Below are 22,546 nucleotides of genomic sequence, written 5' to 3' on the forward strand. Positions count from 1 at the left end.
TGGGGCAGAATGGAAGTTACGTTTCCAGATACAGTAGTTGTCCTCGGCGTCGTGTTATCAGAGATATTAGAGCAGAACTACTCCACCCAGTGACTAATAATATATTGTAAGCCGGCTGTCGGTTTCCGGTAGTATGGCGACGACGTGGATACCCTACTTCTTTTTAGTTTGTGCAAGGAGGTAAGAGTTATTTTTCCCAAATCTGTACTCCACAGTAACATTCATGATAAGACAGATAAGTATTGTCGTTTAAATCAAACTATTGCAGTCTTAGTCCTATTCATTTGCTCGAAAGCCTTTAGAATCTCAGTCGAGACCAGATTGAAGCGTCTGCGATAGCCTACTACTCCATGCAATGATGGAGGGCATCAGCGGGGTGCCCTAATGCCACTTTGGCACAATGTTTTTTTTTTTTAGTCTTAAAATATAGCCCCGTTGTTACTTAACAAATATCGAGCGTCTTATTGTGAAAAGGCAAAGGTATGTCGAAAGTATCCCCCCCCCCCTTTGTTAACTGACTGCACTGACTCGATATAGTGGGTGGATAACTGTTAGCTGCGCGCCTTTGTAATTATGTGGACAAATTAGGCTACAATCTTGAGTGGTCCCTTCCAGAGAACGGTGTCAGTGAAGCAGTTCGCCTCGGGTCTTTTCCGAGTAGCAGGCCCACGTCTCTATGCGCAATTCTGTTTATTCTTTTATGGCAGCATGTTTTTAAGTTTTCAGTCTCCAAAAAACAATAACGTATAACAATAGCAGATAACAAATATAGACTATTATCTAGAAGTCAGTAAAACCTTTGGTTTTATGTAGTTTTAAAAATCAGAGTTAGTAACAGTAAGTTTATTCTATGCGCTATTTTAGACCAATAGGGTAATTTGAGCACTAAACACTGGCACTGTCCACAATCCACGGATTCATCAGATTAAGGAGATCTCCTAAATGCTACTTTTGCCTGTCTTCATCTGGATACGCCTACCGTGACAGGATTTCCAGATTAATCATGCAATGCAAACATTAAAGGTGTTAACCTTTCAGTCTGCTTTTCCCAGTAACTACTATGTAGTAGCGTTTTGTCAGCTGTATTTCTTACCATTCATTAGACTTTATATGGTAATTTCCAGCTGTGCAGTGCATGGGAATGAAATGCATGGTATGCGCGTGCTCTGCTGCTTGGCAACAGTGTTCTCACGGCTCAAAATTGAAAGGGTGTCAACCCAAGGCAATCTTGTTTTGATGTTAGCGTCCCCTGTTTTGTCCACTATTTCTTAACAATGGTAGGAAAAAGGTCACTAATATTTCCTGCAACAGGAGCTGTATATGGAGTGAAGTTCCGTTCTCCGCTGAAGGCCAAGCTAGTTCCCACAAGCCTGGCGTGCCTAGGCGAAGCAGCGAGGAGCTATCTCAGACCCTGGCATGCATTCACGTGTGTGTGTGTCTGTCGGTCTTTGTGTGCGTGTGTTTGTTTGTCTCGGTTTGCCTCCACAGAGACTGGTTTGTGCTCTGAGCCAGGCAGACCTCTTCGCCAGTGCTGAGTGCGAGGGACTATGCTGCTGCCGCTGTTGGTGCTGGGCACGATCTACACTTGCGCTGTGGTTGGTACGAAGGAAGCCGAGGACAGCAGCCACAAACCGCTACTCAACTACAGCAGTTTCTCTCTACCGGAGGAGCATATCCCATACTTCTTGCGCAACAATAGGAAGGTCACCGAACTTTGCCGACAGGACCCGCTCTGCCCTTTCAAAGTAAGACATGCCTCTGTAAAACTGATAGGCCTACTGTTCTACTGAAACTTTTATATAACATTTAATACATTACATACAAAAAGAATGATTTGATGACCTAATGGTATTTGTCAGCCAGGCCAATTAGGTGACTCAGGAGGTCTGACCTAGATTTCCCCTCTGTGCCATGCCAGGATGCCCTGCGGGTGAAGCATGCTTGTTGGGGGTACGAGAAGAATTGCTCCCCTGAGCACAGAATGGGGTACCCCTTCTGCTCTACAGTAGACTCTGGATGGTAAGATAGTCTGCTGTCTTTGGGCACATTCTAAAGCTTTGGAATATAACAGAATCCCTAAATCTTGACTTGACCTATAACTAAAACATAGCCTGGGCCATTTAGTTTAGTTTCCGGAGTTTTTTTAAATGTGGATCATTACATTTAAAATAGCACAGCAATTAGATTCAGCTTCAGATTAGACCTCATTTTGTCAGATAACTGAGTTTTAATGACAGCGAGGAGACCACGGCTAAGTATAGCCTAGACATTGAGTATGCTGTCAACATATGCCCTTGATATTCTGAATATTCTAAGATCTGTATGTTGGTTATTGTTTTAAAGAGAGAGTGAAATATTCTACCATTTAAAATGTAATCATCTGAATATATGAAAATAATGCACAGCAATTAGGCCTGTCATGATGACAATGTTTTGTTGGACAGTATATTGTCAGAAAATATTACGATAAGCAACATGATTGTCTTATGTTACCGTACTTGCACAATAATGCAACTACTAGGCCTGTCTCCACATGCAACTGCAGTTTTTTGTTCCCAGGCCAAACACTATGATTGGGTGCTTGTGCTCCTGAGAGACATACTCACAACAGCAAAAAAAAAACAATAATGTGAATGTAAACACAATGGTTGGGCGATATCAAGGTGTGCAAATGTTATATTGATATTAATGATATTTTCATATATTGTACCATAAGTCAATTATGTAATTATTGCGATAGGCCTAACAGTAACGCCCCTCATATTTTCTTTTGCTTGCCAATATGCTGTATAATCTGTGGAGGCAGAAAGTGTGTTTGTAGTAATGTGCATTACATGCGTGTAGACGTTTCACTGTATGAAATTATTCTTTGCATGAGGTATGTGTTCAGTTTGAGTTTCAGCTGCAGGGCTAACTGAATTTTGAGAGGCTCGACTTGTGTTTCGACACGCCTTGGCCTCCTGGCCTGATCCCCATCTGGGCAGACCTTATTATGCCAGCTCACTGGCAGAGGCTTTGTTCAGGTGAGCTGAGGGATGGGGACCTAAAGTACTGCTCTCCCTAATGAGCTGCCATCCTCTCCTCCTCCTCTTCTTTATCCCCCTCTTCATCCCCCTCTTTTCCTCCTCCTCCTCTTCGTCCTCCCAGGGCCAGCTCAGTGTCAGAAGCCCAGGAACTTTTCTGGAAGCAGGCCGACTTTGGCTACGTGCGGGAACGTCGGGGTGAACTGAAGACACTCTGCAAGCCCTTGAATCCAGTAAGATTCTCTTCTCTGGTCCTGAGCTCTTCTCAGTCACATTTAGTTGATGATTCAGAGGTACTAACTGAACACAGCACTGAAGCATACATCATTTGGATTATATCTACTGGTACATGTATTAACCAAAGGAAGTTGCCGTTTAGCCATCCTTTCCTTAACAGGAACAGAAAATGACCTAAACAAAAGCTTCAAGGAGGCCACAGAAGATGCCTGTAAGCTGTTATCTTTTTGGACCATAACTGTTTTACTTTTTCCACACAAGGGGGACTCCTCTCTGAAATGTGCCAATCACATGCGTTTCTGCCGGGTCACCAACCTGTACTTGGACCTGAGGAACGCCCGGAGAGGTCATGAGAGGTCAGTGTCCAAAGTGTCTGATGTGAGTGCGAGGGCAGAGGGAAGTGGCTGGCTATAGATGTGGGTGTGTTTCCTGTGCCACAGCTGTGTTGTGATGGCCTGTTTCCTCTGTCTCTCTCTCTCTCTCTGCAGGTACAAGGAGGACTTCTTGCAGAGGGGGGAGATAGGAGGCCGCTGCCGGCTCAAGAGTAAAGCATTGGCCGCAGAGGGGCAGCATAAGAGCCCTCTCCAGTCCTGGTGAACAACACTCACTTTACTTCTGTTTACAATTGAGTTTACCTTTACCTGTTGCGTTTATTCTCAAGGTATAGACTGTCATGGGGACATTGCCTGCCTTCTATTCTCTTCAGCTCTGTGTGATTGCACTAATTGTAGGAGTATTGTATGTCATGTATGCATGTCCATTAGAATGTATGGTCCAATGATTGTAAAAAAAACTTGGACAGCATGGACCATGGTGTCGTGCCCTTATGTTATTAAGAAACTAAGCCAAAATTGGCTGGACACTTGGCAAAATTGCAACTGGAGTCTGCACTGAGTGTTTTCTGAGGCCAGAGGAGGGTCCAACCAGAGATAACCATAATTGGTTAAATCTCTGCCATTTTTATTTTAATTTTAGTTTAGTTTTAGTCACTGTTTTTAACAGTAATTAATCGAGTAATTAATCGATACCTGGATATTCAGGTTACCTCATATTAAACAAATAAACTGTAATTACACATGAAAATATAAGTTATTTATCCAGTTTTGGTCTGTTTATTACAGAATAATTGATGCATAGTTGCATTATGGTTAAATGTATACCCGTGAGGGTTTTTTCTGTAATATTTTGTTTAGAGTTCCTTAATGTTGAATATGTTTTGTTTTTTTTTGTTCCAAGGTTTGCAGAATTAGAGACTTACACAGAACTGGCCTTCCATCCAGTAGATGATGGCCACTGTGATGTTGTCGTTGAGAAGCCTACGGTATTTATGAAGCTGGACGCAGGTGAGGATCATTTCATGTCAGCTATGTTGATCTGAGCTGCCCGGATAGAGCTGCTCCTTGCTTCTCCAAAATCTCACCCTCACTGATCATCCTCTTCTCAGGGGTGAACATGTACCACCATTTCTGTGACTTTGTCAACCTCTACATCTCCCAGCACCTCAACAACTCCTTCAGCCGGGACATCAACATTGTTATGTGGGACACTGTAAGTGAAGGCCTGCGCTAGTTGAATGTATGACTGTGTCGAAAGAGCACAGCCCTTAAATAGGCAGGCTTAGACAGCTTATTATGTGTGTGTGACGCAAAGGACAAACAAATACCTCTAATTAAGTGTGAAGTTTGCACACAAGCAAAGCTCATTGTCGTCCAGCCTTTTTTGTTAGAGATGACAACTATTGTTCCACAGAAGAAGAGGCCAACATTGATCCAAAGCAATGCACCTAAAAAAGGAACACATTTTAAAGAATTTCTTAGACATTCTTACACTGGAGGTGGCTACGCAGCTGCGTAAAAGATCAAGAGGAAGCACCGGGCATAAACACAAATGATTTATGGGAAACCGTATCCTGCCCCACTCATTGTTCCCTCTACTCAGCTGCTTCTGAAGAAAAAAGAAAAGAGAGAGAGAGAGAAAGAAAGAGGGAGGGAGAGGGAGGAAGGGAGGAATTCTAAAATGGGGAAATGGAGGAAGCCTTTTCTTGAAAACTGAGCAGTTGTTTATTATGTCTAATAACAGCAGCCGATAGAGGAATAACACCAACAGATTTCCCCTTTCATTATCATCAGAATTAGCATTTAGCATTAATTAGCATTAGAATGCACTTGGCTGTAGCTACATGCACAAAATAGAGACGCCCCTTATTGTGTCCATATTCAGTGGAAATGTTATTTTATCCTTTGTGCCTTATCTCTCTGTGGCAGAGTGTTTATGGCTATGGAGATCTCTTTGAAGAAACATGGAGGGCCTTCTCGGATTACAACATCATTCATTTGAAAACCTTTGATTCGAAAAGGGTGAGACTTGCTCGAGCTGTTCCTCACTATTACTGTATTTGTCTCCTATTTACGATAAAACTCACCTTCGAACGCGTTTTAACATTTCAACAGGTGTGTTTCCGAGACGCGTTCTTCTCACTACTCCCGAGGATGAGATTCGGCCTCTTCTACAACACTCCGTTGGTGAGCGGCAGTGAGAAAACTGCGCAGGGAATCTTAAATACCTGGTGAAATTAAGTGGAAAATTGTTTAACTTGAGCACCAGCCAAGAGTGAGAAGGGGGGGGGGGGGACGACCTGGCGTCTTTCAGGCACTTTCAGCAGTTTAAATTCTGAAACTCTGAGCCGCTCTGTGGGCTGTTTCAAATTGATGCTGCCCATATTTATGGGCCCCTCCGCCCTCCTTTTTTGGTCATTTGGACATGTTTTATTCATCAGCTCCTTACGCAGTATCAAAATATTGGTCCATTTGATTTGATTTTTGAAGAGCAGATGAGGCCAAGAGGCACACCTCCTGCCTTGAAACGTGAAATATGGATGTTACCTTGATGGAGTAGATCTAGCTGTGTAATGTGTGCCTGCGTCGGCCCATCATATTTATATTCATGATTACATGTTTACTTTGCGCTAACCTCCAGGTGTAAATTACTTATTCTAACACTGTGTGTGTGTGTGTGTGTGTGTGTGTGTGTGTGTGTGTGTGTGTGTGTGTGTGTGAGATAGAATCTTGCAGAGATGAAACTGATAGATGTATATGGCCTGTTTCTGATAGATCTCCGACTGCCACTGTGAGGAGGGGATGTTCAGGGCATTCTCTCAGCACGTCCTTCATCGACTCAACATTCCACAGGAAGCACCCACGGTACTTTACTCTACTGCACTTTTCATCTACACACCTGTGCAGACACGCAGACACATCAACACACACCCCCACACACACACACACACACTCCTCCATTTTATATCAGATTTGTGATGCATCTTCCATCCTGGCAAGCAGAGACTGTGATTAAAGGCAGATTGTGTGCTTGTGATCAGCTGCTCACCTCCTCAGTATAGTATGCTAGCTGCTCCTCGGCAGGATGGACTACCTGTCTGGCCTTGATCTCAGGCTCCTGCCACAGATTAGATTTATGCCTAATGGCTGAAGCTCTATCTGTTATCAGTGTGGCTTCGCTTTCATAATCACTGTGAGATCACCAGCTCTGTTAGGCTACTGCAGCAAGTAATGACACAAACGTCATAGTATGCTGGTAGTTTACAAACTGTAGCAAGTGGACTTAGTGGATTTAAATTGTTTCCTTCCTTGCTGGTGTTGCCACAGATTGAATTGATTTTCATCTTTTGTATGCAACCAAGTGGAATTAATGGTGGTAGTGAAACAAAACGTCCACTAGATGGTGCTGCTGCATAATTCATGTGCCATTGTTTCAGCTGCGATACTACTTTCTTATGAAACACTTGATCATCTGATTTTAAAATACACCCTCAATTTCAGTCCATACATTCACCCAGCATAGAATTATGGCTTGGAACAAATATTAGTTCTCACGGTCCTGTTCTTGTGCTGTTGAAATGGCCCTGGTAAAAGTTATCAGCCTGACAACATGCCTTCCCAGGTGCCTAAAGCCTCATAGTCTTGGCCTAGTTCTCTGAGTGTGTGTGTGTGTGTGTGTGTGTGTGTGTGATCTCCGCTTCCAGGATGGACGGGTACGCGTCACGCTGCTGGCCCGGAGCACCGAGTACCGTCGGATCTTAAACCAGCAGGAGGTGAGCGCCGCCACCGTTGCCTGGACTCTTCTTCTCCTCTCCTCTCCTTCTCCTCTTCCTCTTCCCATTGATTTATCACTCCGCTCTCTTAACTGGCCTTTTAAATCTTACTCGCGCCCAACTCCTCGGAGGTAAAAAGGCCCCTGATTTATATGGCCAGTGTCCACACTGGTGCGCGCGCTCATTAATCACCCCACGCCCCCCTACTGTTTGCAGCTTATAAACGCCCTGAAGACCGTGCCTTCGTTTGAGGTCAGGATTGTGGATTACAAATACAAGTAAGTCGATTAGCCCTTTTCTGTCTGGGGTTTGTTGTGTTGTGTTATTATGAGGTGGCACAGCTTGTGTTGGAGAGAGAGAGAGAGAGAGAGAGAGAGAGAGAGAGAGAGAGGCAGGGGGCTAACTGTTTGATTAAGTGTAATGTTTGTCAGGTGGATTAGTGCGCGGTGGGTGGGACGTAACTGATGTTTATTTGGTGTGTGTGTGTGTGTGTGTGTGTGTGTGTGTGTGTGTGTGTGTGTGTGTGTGTGTGTGTGTGTGTGTGTTACAGAGACATGCCTTTCCTGGAGCAGGTCAGGATAACACACAACTCGGACATCTTCATCGGGATGCACGGTGCGGGCCTCACTCACCTGCTCTTCCTGCCGGACTGGGCAGTAATCTTTGAGCTGTACGTACGTCTGACACCAGACGCCCCCCCCCCCCCCCCAGTCCACCCCCACCCACTTATTTGTCTGTGTGTGTGTCGATCCCCCCCCCCTCTCTCTCCCTGTCTGTCTGTCTGCCCGCCCACGTGCCTGTCTGCCTGCTCGTCTGGTCTGTGTCTGCCATGTTGTCTTTTCCCCTCACGCTACGTGCATCTGGTTTGGTGGTCTTGCCAGCTGTCCACATTCGACAGTTTTTCCAATTGACCCCATTTATATCTCTCTGTCCGATTTTGTCTTCATCCTCGTCCACTATTTATGAGCCTGTCAGCAGTCTCGGCGTGTTTTGTCTGCGGCTGTGTGTGGGTGTGTGTGAGACAGTTGTCTGTTCTTTGTCAGGCCCGTTCAGCGATGCAAGTGACGTCCCTGTGCTTTTGAATGCAGGCGATGCTATCTGCCAGTGTGTGTGTGTGTGTGTGTGTGTGTGCGTGTGTATGTCTGTGTGTGATATCTCTTGGATTTGTGCCCCTGTGTGTGTGTGTGTGTGTGTGTGTGTGTGTGTGTGTGTGTGTGTGTATGTATGTGAGATATCTCTTGGATTTGTGCCCCAGTGTGTGTGTGTGTGCGTGTCAGTGAGAGCTTCTCTGTGCTGGTGAGCCACAGTCTGGCTCAGCACACTCTGTGTGTGTGTGTGTGTGTGTGTGTGTGTGTGTGTGTGTGTGTGTGCGGTGACAGTGAAGTAGTGCGTAATTAAGCAGGCATTCATCAGGCCAGGACCGCTCAGGCCTGGGAGCCTCTGGCCCTCGCACTGGCCGGGGAGATTAAGTGTCTGTCCCTGTTTTGCACAGATATAACTGTCAGGACGAAAGCTGCTATCGAGATCTGGCACGGCTGCGGGGGGTTCGTTACGTGACTTGGCAGAAAAGGGACAAAGTGGTCCCGCAGGATAAGGTAAGGAATGGGGTGGGATGGGTGACGGGGGAAGGGGGGGCCACCTCTGGCGCTGCTGTCGCCTCTTGCCTGGTGATGGCTTCGGTCGAGCTGCCCGCTCCAAACGCCTCCACACTGCCGATCTGACATCTCCCACACCCCGCAGATTGAGACAGATTGATTTCCACACAACCAGCCATCGTCTCAGTCTCACACCCTATTTATGGCAGCACTATACTCACACACACACACACACACACATACACACACACGCACACATATACACACACACTTACACTCAAAAACACATTCAAACTAGTGTGTTGCCGTAAACTCTACCCCTCAAAAACGATGATGCATGAAGATGAACAGCTGATGGGCTGTGGTGCCACAGGGTTTAGTAGAGTTTTATCATGTGGTACGAATGTCCCATCATTAGTTCAGAGGACAAGAGGAGATTTAGACGAGTTGAGCCAAACCACATCCTCCTCTCGGTCCTGAGAAGGCAGGTGTGTGTGCTGGTTTATTTCCCCCTGGTCTTAATGCCTGGCCTGCTTCCTCTCTGACAGGGCCACCACCCCACGCTGGGCGAGCACCCCAAGTTCACTAACTACTCCTTCGATGTGGAGGAGTTCATGCGGCTGGTGCTGCAGACTGCTGACCACGTGCGGGGCCACCGGAAGTGGCGCGCGGAGCGCCACCGGGATGAACTGTGAGACGACCAGCAGCGAGTGAACACTTCCGCCACACACACACACACACACACACACACACACACACACACACATACACACACACACACACACACACACACACATACATACACACACACTTCTCCGTCTTCATCAGTGCTTCTCGTTTTTCAAGACACTCCAGCTTCAGACAGCACTCCACTTCTCGCCCCCGGGTCACCGAGTCGTTTGCTCCGAGTGTCAGCTGATGAACCGGCAGGAACTCATTTGTCCGTGTTTGTGCTCTCCGCTCATTAGTAGGCGGCGCGGAGAGAGGACCTCTGCACTCCCAGCTTCCATAGCCCTGCCTCTGCACACACATACACACACACACACACACACACACACAAGCATGCTATGACAGCAGCAGCAGCAGCTCCGCTCCAGGGAAGAGTGTGTGTGTGTGTGTGTGTGCATGCGTGCGTGCGTGTTGCTGTAGTCAGCCTGTGGGTCAATCAGTGGGCCCTGTGTATGAGTGAGCCCTCTGCTGCAGGACCCTTGGCATTAATTAGAGGCTTCATTAACGGGGGAGATGAGTGCCGTGGCGTGCTCGTCGGCAAGAGACCAAACAGTTCCCTTGTGAATGTGTTGGCACCTGTCTGCACAGAAGGTAGGCCGATTCCACTACAGCACGTCACCTCCAAGCTGACCACGCAGAGTGACAGAACCAGGCATCTTATATTAGTTCACCAAGCAACTTGGGGTACATGCCAGTCTCTGGCATTGCACAGGCACAGTTCGCTGAATGTATTTGATGGAAGTTGTAGAAATTTGTGACCACCATGTTTGATCATCTGGTATTTATTTTGTTGTTGAGTGTATGCGCCTTTCTGACAACATAGTGCTTTTGAAAAACGTATATGCATAGGCTTGGTCATAACGATATGCCATTGCATGTGTTCTCAACTCCATAAATACTCCATATTCATTTTCCTTAGCACCTGTCTGGATGACCTACAGAATCATGACAAACTGCCCCTCCCCCCAAAAAAGTGCATTTTATTTCATACTTGAAATGTTGAAGGACCCATGATGTTTTGTATTTGAATATTTGTTTTATGTCAAAATGAATGTATTTTTAAAAGTGTCAAATGTAGTGCTGTTTGTGCTTGCATTTCTTATTTTGATCATTTTCTTGTGTTGGGTGATTGTCTGTCCTCTCATCAATTGTCACAACATTAAGACTAGCAATATGTTTCGGGTGACCTTAAATTGCCCTTATTTTTTGCTGATTTCAGAATGAGACCTTGGCCGTATGTCTTGGTTATGGTAGCTGGCTGATGAGAGCTAGGTCCTGCAGAAAAGGGCAGTGTAGTCTTCATTGTCACCATCATAAATCTGTGTGACCTCAAAACTATGCCCAAATCTCAGGTGGTCGACTTGCTATGTCCACAAGATGGTAGTACAACTCCACGTATGAATCTGAAACCTGCGTTGCCACTAAACCCTTAGGAAGAGCATCAACGTGGGAGAGAAGCACAATGCACCTCATTTCAACAGTGGCCTCGCACAGAGCTCCATTGCGTTGCTGCCGGTGTCTTTACCAGACAGATTGTTCAGGTAGCCTATTTTATGTGTACATATGCAGTGACCTCATTTGGCATTACTTATAAATACATTCCTTTTGGGAAACACGTATCCACATTTTCCTCAAGCCTTTGGGCTTTAAGGGAGATTCTCAACACTTGTGTCGCGACTCGCGAAGCACTTTATGCACGATCATGTGACGCCGTTCTTTTTCAGAAGTCAAAAGCAGGAAGGTAATCTTATCACTTGAGCTATACTTATCGCCCACATGAGTTTCACATGAGTTTCAGTGTTTATCGTCTCAATTTGGGCTATGCCCGCGCTCTGGACACAGTAGCGCTCGGGATTCTGTAGGCGGTGGGCCATTCTCGCGCTTTATTTGCGCTGTAATTGCAGCCTGTAAAGGAAGAGTGGTGGTCTTAATGCACTGAAGAGATCGCGTCCTACCTCACTCGCAGAACTCATATTGCTAATGACAGCAACTTCACTTCTTCTATATGTCTAATTTACTGAACTCTACCTGCAAGCGGGGGTGGCCTTATTTTGTCGCGTTAAAACTAATGGGCTGTCTCCAACGAGAGCGTTGAGGGGTAATTATTTGCATTGCCTTGAAGCGGGGGAAAGTGCTCGACTGCACCTAAAATCGTAGGCTTACGTCATCGGTTCTATCAGCAGTTGTTTATATTAATCGCTGATCCTGGAAGATCAATCTAAAGAATTATTGTTTCAATAGTTGCCCTGGGCCTAGGCCTATCAATTCATGCAAGCTTTTTTTACGCGTTTGTATGCCAGAGGGGTGTCTCCATTGCCCAGCTGTCAGGTGCACAGAAGCATATTATTTCCGCGTGATGGGCCTGTTGAAGCAAATGCGTGTTTCCGCCAAGGATCCTCTTATAGGTGGGCTTCGCAAACTGCTTTCTAGCCAAAGTCCCGGAGAAAATGGCTTGTTTTCTTCTATCATCCATCTCTTCGTCACACCAATAGTTGTTTTGTCTTTGCCCAATATCCATTACCCCTTGTACGAACTAGGCTTAATCTAATGTATTTTATATAGAAAATATTTCTCACCACTGAATAGAGATAAATCAATCGGAGTGTGCTCGTCTTTCCTTCCAACTTCCACAGACATCCCACAAGGAAAGAAAACATTCGCTTTCAGAGGATAAATATGGAAATATTGATTGAATGAGGAGTAATATTCCTCAAGTTATGACCAGATATTTCCATAATGCATTTTTCCCTTAGAGGGAGCAATAATATTGAGAAATAGTCCCAATAGGGATCCTGTAACGCCAGCTCTTTGATACCAAAAGCGTCTATGCCCTTTGCTCAAATTCAACGCATTCAGCAATACCACATCGTTATATCCTACTTCTTAAACTGTAGGCTACTTTGAAATGCTTTGGATCATACACAATCAAATATAGCCAAGTATAGACAGTGTGAAATATAGGCTGTTCCATGCTCATTTTTTTAATTAAACATAATATAACCATAACTATAATCATTTCTGTGATCTAAACCATACAAAAACGTGAATGTCTGCCATCACCTCCTGATGAGCTTGAGGACTTGCCAAGCTTGAGGGCGTGCAATCTTGATCAACGTTAAACAGCGTGGAGCTGTCCTTGGTGCTGAAGTGGTCTTTGTCTTTCTATATGCAGGTCAAGATCTCTTGTAGTCACGGGTGCTGTGGGCTACTGACTTGTGTCATGAGACAGAATAGGGATTTGAAAACTACTTATTTTACCCTCAGCTTTATAACAAATAAAAAATATTACTTCTTTTTAAATTGTCTTTTTCTTTCGAACTTTGTACATATTCGAGAGAACCGACCCAGGCATTTTGGCACAGAGCATTATAGACTACTCAGTATATCCCCAGTCCCATCTCTTGCAGTTGACTATAAAAAGATGGACCACATACCCAGTAACATTTCTGTCTGCCCAAATGTCCCTGTGAAATGATATGGGTTGATGTATTCCGGTTTAAAAGTGCAACTGGCTGGCATTTTTTGCCGGAGGTTCCGTGAATACAACCACCGAATGTCTAACAGACCTCCACAATGCTAGTTGTTAATATTTAATAAGATACATGTCTGGTCTGAAGGAAATATTCAATGTTGGAAATGAATCGTACAAGGAGATTGAATGGCGTGGTTTGTGGAGGAGAATTGTCATTTTACTAAGGGCATTTTGATACATTTATATTCTGTTATGTTGCACATCTCGTCCCTTCTTCTCATATACCAAACGCTGTTAGGGACACGTAGATGCTGAAAAAGTCTTGATAGGTCAACGACTTTTCTTACCTGCTTGAAGACACTGTTCAAGAGATGCCAAGTGTCATTCAAGGACATCTCATCACCTCAGTTTGTTCAGCTCACCAGAGATGACTGGCCTGTTGCCATCTGAGTAAAATAAGTTATGCAGATGTAATATGGCTAATTCCGAAAATTACAGGGGCTGCGTGGAATTCAGTGCCCGTGAATTGGGGGGGGGGGGGGGGGGGGGGATGTGGTCTGTTAGCTAATCAATACCAATGGAAAAGTTGAAACGTCAAGGTCATGGACAGTAGTTGCCAGACTTTAGAACAATCATGACTAGTCAATCTAGATAGATAGATAGATACTTTATTGATCCCCAGGGGAAATTCAAGGTTTATCATGCCCGTTTATCATTCCCCCACCATAATACACACCAGTAGATGAATATTCTAACGGTAAAAAGTAGTTCATAGCTAGGGAACTTTAGTAGCCTAACCTTCCACGCAATTAGGGGGGGTCCTATTGGATTGGATCAGATAGCGTTCGGGTGTAACCTATCACCCGTAGCAGCAGGTTGAAGATCAAATTAACAAGATATATTGATGAAATAGTGATAACGACCTCATCTCAAATCAATGGCATGAGATTGACATTTGGATAGAGCAGAGCACTAGATTGACATTCCGTCTTTTATGATTTGTGATGTAAGAAAAAAAGAAGCCATAGGCTGAACCAAACGAGACTAAGGCTATAACATGAAGTTGAATGCCATTGACTGAATCGACCCACAACTAAGCACCCTGCAGATTTTCAGCAATGGTTAAAAATCCATCTCTTGAAAAGATTGCCTCGACAGAGATGACTGACATCTCTTACAAATACAAATGACTCTCAGCTCGAGCTTTTTTCTTTCTCTGAGTTGGACGAATTTTAACCCAAATTTAAGTACAATGGCGTTGACTCAAAACTCAATGTAAAGAAAACGGGGGAACTTCTTGTTTGAATACTTGTAAAGGATGACATCACTAAGCGGGGCTACTTGAAACATTGCAAATAGAGGGGGCGGAGGATGGGGTTGGGGTGCACACGTGTTCAGAATGGGGAAGGCAAGTTCGCAATCCTGTCAGATCGATTGCAGGCTTGGAGGAGGAGGAGGAGGAGCGCGGGGAGCGAGCGCAACTATCATCTCAAACATCACCATCACTCACCCGTCTCTCCAGCGGTTTGCCTGCCGGACCCGGGTGAGTGGCACCGTGACGGAACATTCGCTTAATTATGAGCTCCTCCGGAGGACCATAAAGGCATCATTTATTCCAATAGTCCCTTTGGATTTACTTACACTTTTACCGAGTTGTGTCGGTAAAAGACCCAATAATGACTTCTGGCATCATATTGGCTTCCGGTTGGTTTCAAACACTCGGCAATGGAGACCTCTAAAATCACATATGTATTGACCAGGTGCTGGCATAAACTCCTAGATACAACAGCGTGCCCGTGAGACTGTCACCTCTGTTCTGGTCTTAGCGAAAGCCAGAGTCTGCGAGATGGACAAGCGGCATTGGAGGCTGACCTGCAGTTGGGAATCATAACCACGGGAGAGAGGAAAAAAGTCTTCACCGGTCGCCTTTTCATCAACTCCCCAGGCTCTACTGAATATTGTCAGGATGACATCCGCTGCATAAACGCAGGTAAGTTTGCTTTTTAAACTCCTTATTAATTGCATTCATTTGTAAAGATCAGTGAACACTGATTGACATTTTTTGACCCGCGGGTCGAGATCTGACGCGAAGCTTGATTCAGGTAGACCCCAACTTTGCCTAGTCTCCACACAGACGTTCATAAGTGATACATTAGAGACCAGCAGTTTAAACTTGAACATGTTCTTTTCCTTTGTAACACCACCCTGTCCTGTTACCATTCAAATCTATTGGCTGGTTTGTGCTAACAAGATGAACATGTAGACGCATGGCTTTGGTGCGATAAAATATAAAAAAAGGTAGGTTGAGAAGAGATTGATGCAATGCTCATTGCGGGGTTAAATAAGCGATCGGTCAAGGATATGTGATGCTTAGCATCTATTGAGTGGTCCGCAACGCTGATCCGCTGATCCGGCTGTTTTTCCACGGCGCTTTTAATCGTTTTGAATGGATCTTCAGCGTGTGGGAACAGAGCTGAAGAGCGATGTACCGCCTGTATTAGTCACTGAGCCACACAGATTCCAGCGTCCGGTGTCTGCCTGCAGGCAATTTATGTTTTCTGCCCAGAAATACCCTCAAGTAAGGGGCTACACGGATCTGGGATCTGCATTATCTGAGGTCTATATCCATTATATATAAAATATAGAAAAGAAACATATTTTTTTGTCAGCAAATATATACAAACAACTGGACACACACACATACACACACATACTAAGCATCTAATCTTTAAGCTCTCCACACACACACACACACACACACACACACACACACACACACACACACACACACACACACAGAGTTTCTCCTCTCAATCCTCTTTTGTGGCCTTTGTCTGCCACAGAAAATGACTTGATGCATTTTAATTGGCGCAGTAATGAGAAACAGCCCATACCATGTTGTAATTGCTATTCATCTCTGTCTCCTCCCTTTTCACTGTCGCTGTCCTGCTCCCCCACTTTGTAAAGTATTGAGAGGGGATGATTATTTTCCCTTTGTCTCGCTGCTCTGCTGGCCCGTAATACAGACACCCATGTCATTAGTTTAGCTTGGCAGAGGCAGAGGGCTTGGAGCGAGAGGACCCCAGTCAGTGTAGATGTCTGGGGAACTTAATTCCCATTGACAAGCACATGAAGAGTCGAGCGGCACAGTTAATCCAAGATTGCTTTCTCCTAAATCGGACCCAGCCTCCCCACCCACCCTCAGCATCTATGTGATGATGATGTGGTATGTGGTATATGTGGCATAACATTTGGCAAGGTCTGAGAGCACTCTTGAACATACACATGAGCATGAGCATGCACACACACACACACACACACACACACACACACACACACACACACACACACACACACACACACACACACACACACACACACACACACACACACACACACACACACACACACACACACACACACACACACACACACACATATACTCTTTCATCAGTGGCCGGGCATCACAGTGCTGCCTTTGAGCTTTACTTTGTGAGAGGGATGGAGGGAGGGAGGATTCAGGAGAGAGGGAGGAGAGGGAAGATAGAGGAGACACCTGAATATAGTGACAGAGAGGAAATATAAAGAAAAAGAGTCCAGGAAAAGGAGTTAAAGAGCAAGAAAAAGGGGGAGAATATAGGAAAGATAGCATCGGTGAAGTGAAACTCACTGGCTAGAGAGAGAAAAAAAGTGAGCAGGAGATAGAGGGAGGGAGGGAAGAAGTGAGAAAGAGAGAGAGAGAGGGATGGATTGCGAGGAGCTCCAGCAGCTCATCTGAAAGCTGGCTGCTGCTGCCTGCAGTGGATTGGCTTCCCCATCATTGATGTCAGCCCCTCTGTTTCCCATATTAACTCCTCCGCCTCTCGCCCCTGTGCACTCCTCCACACATGCAGGCATGCCAACGCTTCTCCCACCCCGCCCGTCGCTTCCACTGGGTGGCCCATGAACCCCCCAGACTGCCTTTACCAGGCTCCAGTGGTGCTCTGGTGCCAGAATCAGCAATCAGAAAAAAAGAAATGTCTTACTAACTGTGTAACATCTCATCTTACTAAGTGTAACATGCTCATCTCATGTTTGTCAGGCTTTGGGGAACACTATGATTTTTTTTCTTTCATATGCTGCTGTGCTGAGAGCAAGAGGTACTGTGTGTGTGTGTGTGTGTGTGTGTCTGTCTGTGTGTGTGTGTGTGTGTGTGTGTGTGTGTATGTGTGTGTGTGTGTGTGTGTGTGTGTGTGTGTGTGTGTGTGTGTGTGTGTGTGTGTGTGTGTGTGTGTGTGTGTGTGTGTGTGTGTCTGTCTGTGTGTGTGTGTGTGTGTGTGAGAGAGAGCGAGATAGGAGATGATGATGAAAAAAGCTTGAGAGAGATTTGTGAAGCAAAGGGGAGACGGAGCAAGAGAGGGGAAAGAAGGGAGGGAGAGAGAGGAGAGAAAGAGAGGAAAGAGAGAGTGAGGGAAGGAAGGAGGGAGGGAGAGTTTGGGATGAGTGGATGCCTGTGGTGATGTGGTTGATGGGTGAAGCACTGGGGCCGTGAGCAGCCAACTCGACGGATGGCAGCTCGGCTTGGCGCTGGCAACAGCAGATTCACTTTGTAGCTGCTGTGATTGATGCCAGCAGATTGGGGAGGTTGTTGGGTACTCTGTGTGGGGGTGTGTACCTGTGTGTGTGTGTGTGTGTGTGTGTGTGTGTGTGTGTGTGTGTGTGTGTGTGTGTGTGTGTGTGTGTGTGTGTGTGTGTGTGTGTGTGTGTGCGCGCACGCGTGTGTATGTGTGTGCGTGGGGGTGGGGGTGCTGAGGAGAAGAGGCCAGAGAGAGAGGGGAAGTCTCTCATCTGTAAATGAGATTGTCCCTGATGGCCATATTTTCTGTGATGCTCCTCACACACTCCCCAGTCCTTCATCATCACTGCACGGGCGGCTGTGTTGCCGGGCGGAACGCTGACACGATGAAAACGATGTCACCCATGGGCAGCCTTGCCTTTGGCGTCGGCTGTGGTGGTATTGGCGGTGGCGACGGCGGTGGGTGAGGGGCTGGATAAGTGAGAGTCCTGATGGATGCTGGTGAGGGGCTGAAGACAAGGCTGACTGCGGCCCATCAACGCACACCGAATTCATCCGCAGATTTTGGAGCCACTCACGTGAGGTGGCTCTCACTGTGGCTGAGTTTAGGGCCAGGTTGCAACTCCAATCTTCTGTGTCATACTACTACCCATTAACTCTGTCCCTTCACTGACCATGGTTTTAATGCGTATTTTAGGGTTTTATTTCCTGTGGCTGAGTGAAATGCGGATGAGGATATGGGCTTTAGTAGCTTTGAGATCAACGGCTACGGCCACCTCAGGGGACTTTAGGGGGGGAGAAAAAAGGAGATGAAAATGTGTTATGGCTCAGGAAGACAAATGAAGGAAGCGGCAGAGGCGAGAGAGAGAGAGCGAGCGAGTGAGCATGTGTGCAGGGCCTTTAACACACCACGGATTCTTTTGCCCCTTCTGAGGGCTTTGGGCTGAGCTTTGTGGCTTTAAGTCTTTTCCCTCGCCATGCCTAATTGAGTCCTGTCTGTTGTTACCGGTGGTTAGCAGGGATCCACTCCCTTCGTTCTGTGTAGTTTTTAATTACATTCATGCGGATTTGGCGATGATTGGCAGGTGATGAAGAGGACTGGTCATTCGCCGATGTCTTTGAGTGGCATATGAAGTGTGCCTTTACTGTTAAGCCTGATTTGAAGTAGCAGAGGACGTTGCAGAGCTTTAGGATGTTCTGCCTCGATGACTGTTTTGCCTCAGTCGGTGTCACAGAAATGTCTTATCTTTGGGGAGAAGTAGCTTATACAAACTTATCCAGTGCCTTAGGAAGCACTGTACATTTTTTTCTCTACAACACAACCTTTGCTATCTTACCTCCCCCAAACAAGGGCAAACAATTCAGTTCAGTATGAAATCTCAAAAGATTCCAGATTCGCCAAATTGTTCCACAATGTTAGAAACTTGGCTCCGGCTTCCATCACTCTCTTGGCTCCGGCTTCCATCACTGCGCTGCATCAGTAGGCTAATTCCACATACACAAACTAACACATTGCATTTAAAATAGCGGTTAGGTTTTGGTATCAGTATATTGTATTTTTTTTTTCCTCTTTCAAAAGGCATAGTTGGCTGCAAGTGTTCCTCTGTGCCTTGCTGTTTAGCGATGGTGTAAATTGCCCAGACGGCAAGCTGTTGGTGTGAGAATCTCCCCGTCCCTGCTCTGGCAGCTGGCAGATGGGGAGGTTATCGTGAATGACACGGTAAATCTGAGTGATTACAAAACGATCAGAGCGTTAAAGCAGCGCGGTGCCACATCGCGAAAGGCCCGCAACTAACCTCCACCAGCTGTGCCAGCGGTGCTTTCAGCAATGGGACGCTGCTGGGAATTTTGACCCGGTGCCTTTGTACAAGGCCTGAGTAAAGAGTCGAACGTGTTTTATTCCGCAGAGCCTATCAATGTTTGAATTACACGGTCAGTTCTCTCTAGACATGGTTAGTGCGCAGGGCTTGGGGAACGTATATATGTTGTTGGATTATTTATGTTTTTTATCCGTTTCTCTTGCAGGCATCCAAACGTGTGTGCGAGTGAGTGCCACTGTGTGTGTGTGTGTGTGTGTGTGTGTGTGTGTGTGTGTGTCAGAAATCGAGGGTGAGTAGGTTTGTGGGTGTCACTCAAATGGTGAGTTCGCAGCATCCTTCTGAGGGGCATCAGGTAGAGGATGTTGAGGTTATCTTTGCGCGCGTTCGTCTGCTTCTGTGTGTGTGTGTGTGCGCGTGTGCGTGCGTGCGTGTGTGTGTGAGTGTGTGCGTGCGTGGGGTTGAGGGAACAAGCGGTCAAAAGGTCCACTGATCTGCGGTCCCGAGGGAACACATAGTGATACGATGTCATGCACGGGAGACTCACAGACAAATTAATTCACTTATTGACAACGCTGACACGTCTCAGTGACTTTGTAAAATGAACAATTGATCAGACCGACTCTGTCTCTCTCTCTTACGCACACACACACACGCACGCTCGTTTGACTCGCGTTTTTGTACGCCCAGCACGTAGGGTCATTAATACAATTACGATGCGGAATGCCTGGCCTGGTTATTAGTGACAGAGAGAGAGAAAATAATCAAGATGTTGTTTGCCTGGCCGCGCGACTGAGGGCAAGAGACTTGGCTTTGGCGAGATGACTGCCATTGATTACGGGTGATCCATACATAAACAGCACGCAGCAAGGTTGCGCAGTCGATCGCTAAAGACGGATTGGGAGACTCGAGCTGGCCCGTACTACATAGCTTGTTTATTTTCAGTTTATCATAATTTAGACACAAAACACAATAATTTACATTTTTCTCGGGTGGTTTGCGGACGCCATGTGTTCACTACTGCTGCTGCTCTAGTGGGTGTTGGAGCGAAGGCTAATCACTGTGAGCTGGCTGGAGGAGATTGAATCACAGGTTCATTGTTGGAGTGCATTCAGACTGCTTTCATCTCTCTCTCTCTCTCTCTCTCTCTCTTTCTCTCGCTCTTGCCCTTTCTCACCCACACCCCCTGTCTCATTGTAATTACAGCTCCCCGAAACTGGCCCATATCAACCTGTTACACCAGAGATCTGACCTCCCTTTATTCATTCACTTCTGACAGTTATTAGTTGTCAGTTATGAGGGTAGAAAAGGAGTGAAGGGGGAGAAGGAAAAGCCACAGCCTAAAGGGAAGCGCGAGAAGTAGAAGAGAAGTAGAGAATATAAAAAGTGCGCGCAGCACAAGCTAGGCTTATAACACAATAAAACCGATATCTCGTCATCATATCAATGGAAGGCTTAATAGACTAGGCCGTAGCAAAAGCCCTCATCCCTCAGAATGCTTTCTTTAAGACTTCATCCTCCCATTTCACGGGTAACTTGTATGAGGGCATTGTCTCTTCATTACGCGCTTTCAGCATCTACTCTAGCACCCCCCTAGATAATGGATTTAAAACAGGAATTTTATTTCTTCATTAACGTCGCGCGGATTTACTGAAGAGCTCCCTCGACTATCACTCTTGGTGTTGTGTTTTGGGGAATCGCTCGTCTAATCTATGTTGGCCCACGGCTTTGTCTGCCTTGCGGACGATAGCCTCATAAAGAACAGCAGAGCGCTGGCCGGGGCGTCCGGCTTGAGTGAAGGCGGTGGGCCTTATTTGCTTGTGGGGCGGCGAGATGTTTACGAGCGTGTTACTGCATGTGTCTGCTTGCTCGTAAAATAGGCAGCCCTCCCGGACTCCTTTCTCCTTCCAGCCAGCATGACTTCCAATCTCATACCACCAATGAGGAGTATGCTTGTTCAGGAACGAAGAAATTAGTAATTAAACAGCCAAATAAATTGCACTGCACTGAGCTTTCAAAGTCACTATTCTTGCATTATGTAGTCTTGGCCTGATCTACCCCTCCCTGCAAGTGAATAAACAAACTTGTTTCCTTTTTTCATACAAACCCTCCTTATATGTGTATGCACCCTACATTCAAATGGAATTAGATGGAATTAAACCTTCATTTGTTTCAGCCTCTCAAAGCCTCTGTTTTCATGGCAACCCACTGGGGAGGGTCATGTTGTGTTTCCTGTTCCAGAATGTTCTTAAAGCATTCACAGTCATTCACAGGCGGAGTAATATAACATAATGAGGCTCTGCCAACTTAATAGGTGGGGACTAGGGGAGTTCCTATCTTAGTAATCAGTGTAACGAACCTTTGTGTGTGTGTGTGCATGTGTTGGTGTCAAGAAGGGCTCCAGACTTACTGGAGCTTCAGGGGACCTGCAAGAAAACACAACACACAATAAAGGATTCTGGTTACAACTGCCTCTCATCTCATGAGCTAAAAAATAGAAAAAAAGGAACAATACATAAAAAACACATACACACACACACACACACACACACACACACACACCAGTCACCTGATCTGCCGACGGAGCCTTTGGTCTGTGCAACAGGCTCTGAATGGGACTTAAGTGCAAGAACAATCAATTCCTCTGTAATGTTACCTGGCTGCCAAAGTAATGCTCTTAACCTCGGCACAAGTCGATACCCGGAGAGCATCAGGACTGCCCTGGTAATGGCTTTGGAAACAGTGAATCTCCTGTTGTCTCGAAACATCTCACTAGTGTACCGGCAACCCTGAAATTAATTGTTTGTGAGTGTGAGATGGGACCTGGTTGCAAACCCGTGTGTCTGAGGAGAGAGAGGCCATTTGAGTGTGGCGCAAGCCTCCGCGGTGTGCAGGACGGTGTGGGGGGTATGCACTCCAAATGCCCGCCCCAAAGAACATTCTGGCATGGCTGCCTTTTATAGGTGACCTTCATCGGTAAATGGACATGCAAAGAAGAAAGTGCCTCCGT

General features: G+C 46.0%; 1 protein-coding gene across 2 annotated transcripts; it reads left to right on the top strand.

The window, feature by feature from the left end:
• Positions 1-102: 102 nt before the first annotated feature.
• Positions 103-10,864, top strand: eogt (EGF domain-specific O-linked N-acetylglucosamine (GlcNAc) transferase). 2 transcript variants are annotated; one of them, XM_076269293.1, is made up of 16 exons: positions 103-180; positions 1,489-1,745; positions 1,919-2,019; positions 3,148-3,256; positions 3,522-3,616; positions 3,749-3,853; positions 4,497-4,603; positions 4,705-4,808; positions 5,525-5,617; positions 5,711-5,782; positions 6,371-6,460; positions 7,300-7,368; positions 7,585-7,646; positions 7,919-8,038; positions 8,861-8,963; positions 9,512-10,864. In XM_076269293.1, exons 2-16 carry the CDS (start codon positions 1,548-1,550, stop codon positions 9,656-9,658), a joined length of 1,575 nt encoding a protein of 524 aa, XP_076125408.1. In that variant the 5' UTR covers positions 103-180; positions 1,489-1,547; the 3' UTR covers positions 9,659-10,864. The 2 variants fall into 2 exon arrangements, with proteins under 2 accessions (XP_076125408.1, XP_076125409.1); XM_076269294.1 differs by lacking the exon at positions 103-180 and having other exon boundaries at positions 703-1,745; positions 7,919-7,983; positions 9,512-9,650.
• Positions 10,865-22,546: the final 11,682 nt, after the last annotated feature.

Source organism: Alosa pseudoharengus, unplaced genomic scaffold, assembly GCF_046254945.1.
Source record: "Alosa pseudoharengus isolate Yale_2024_CS ecotype anadromous, Long Island Sound unplaced genomic scaffold, YU_APseudo_1.1 YU_APseudo_1.1_scf_5, whole genome shotgun sequence".
In the NCBI taxonomy this organism is placed as follows: Eukaryota; Metazoa; Chordata; class Actinopteri; order Clupeiformes; family Clupeidae; genus Alosa; species Alosa pseudoharengus.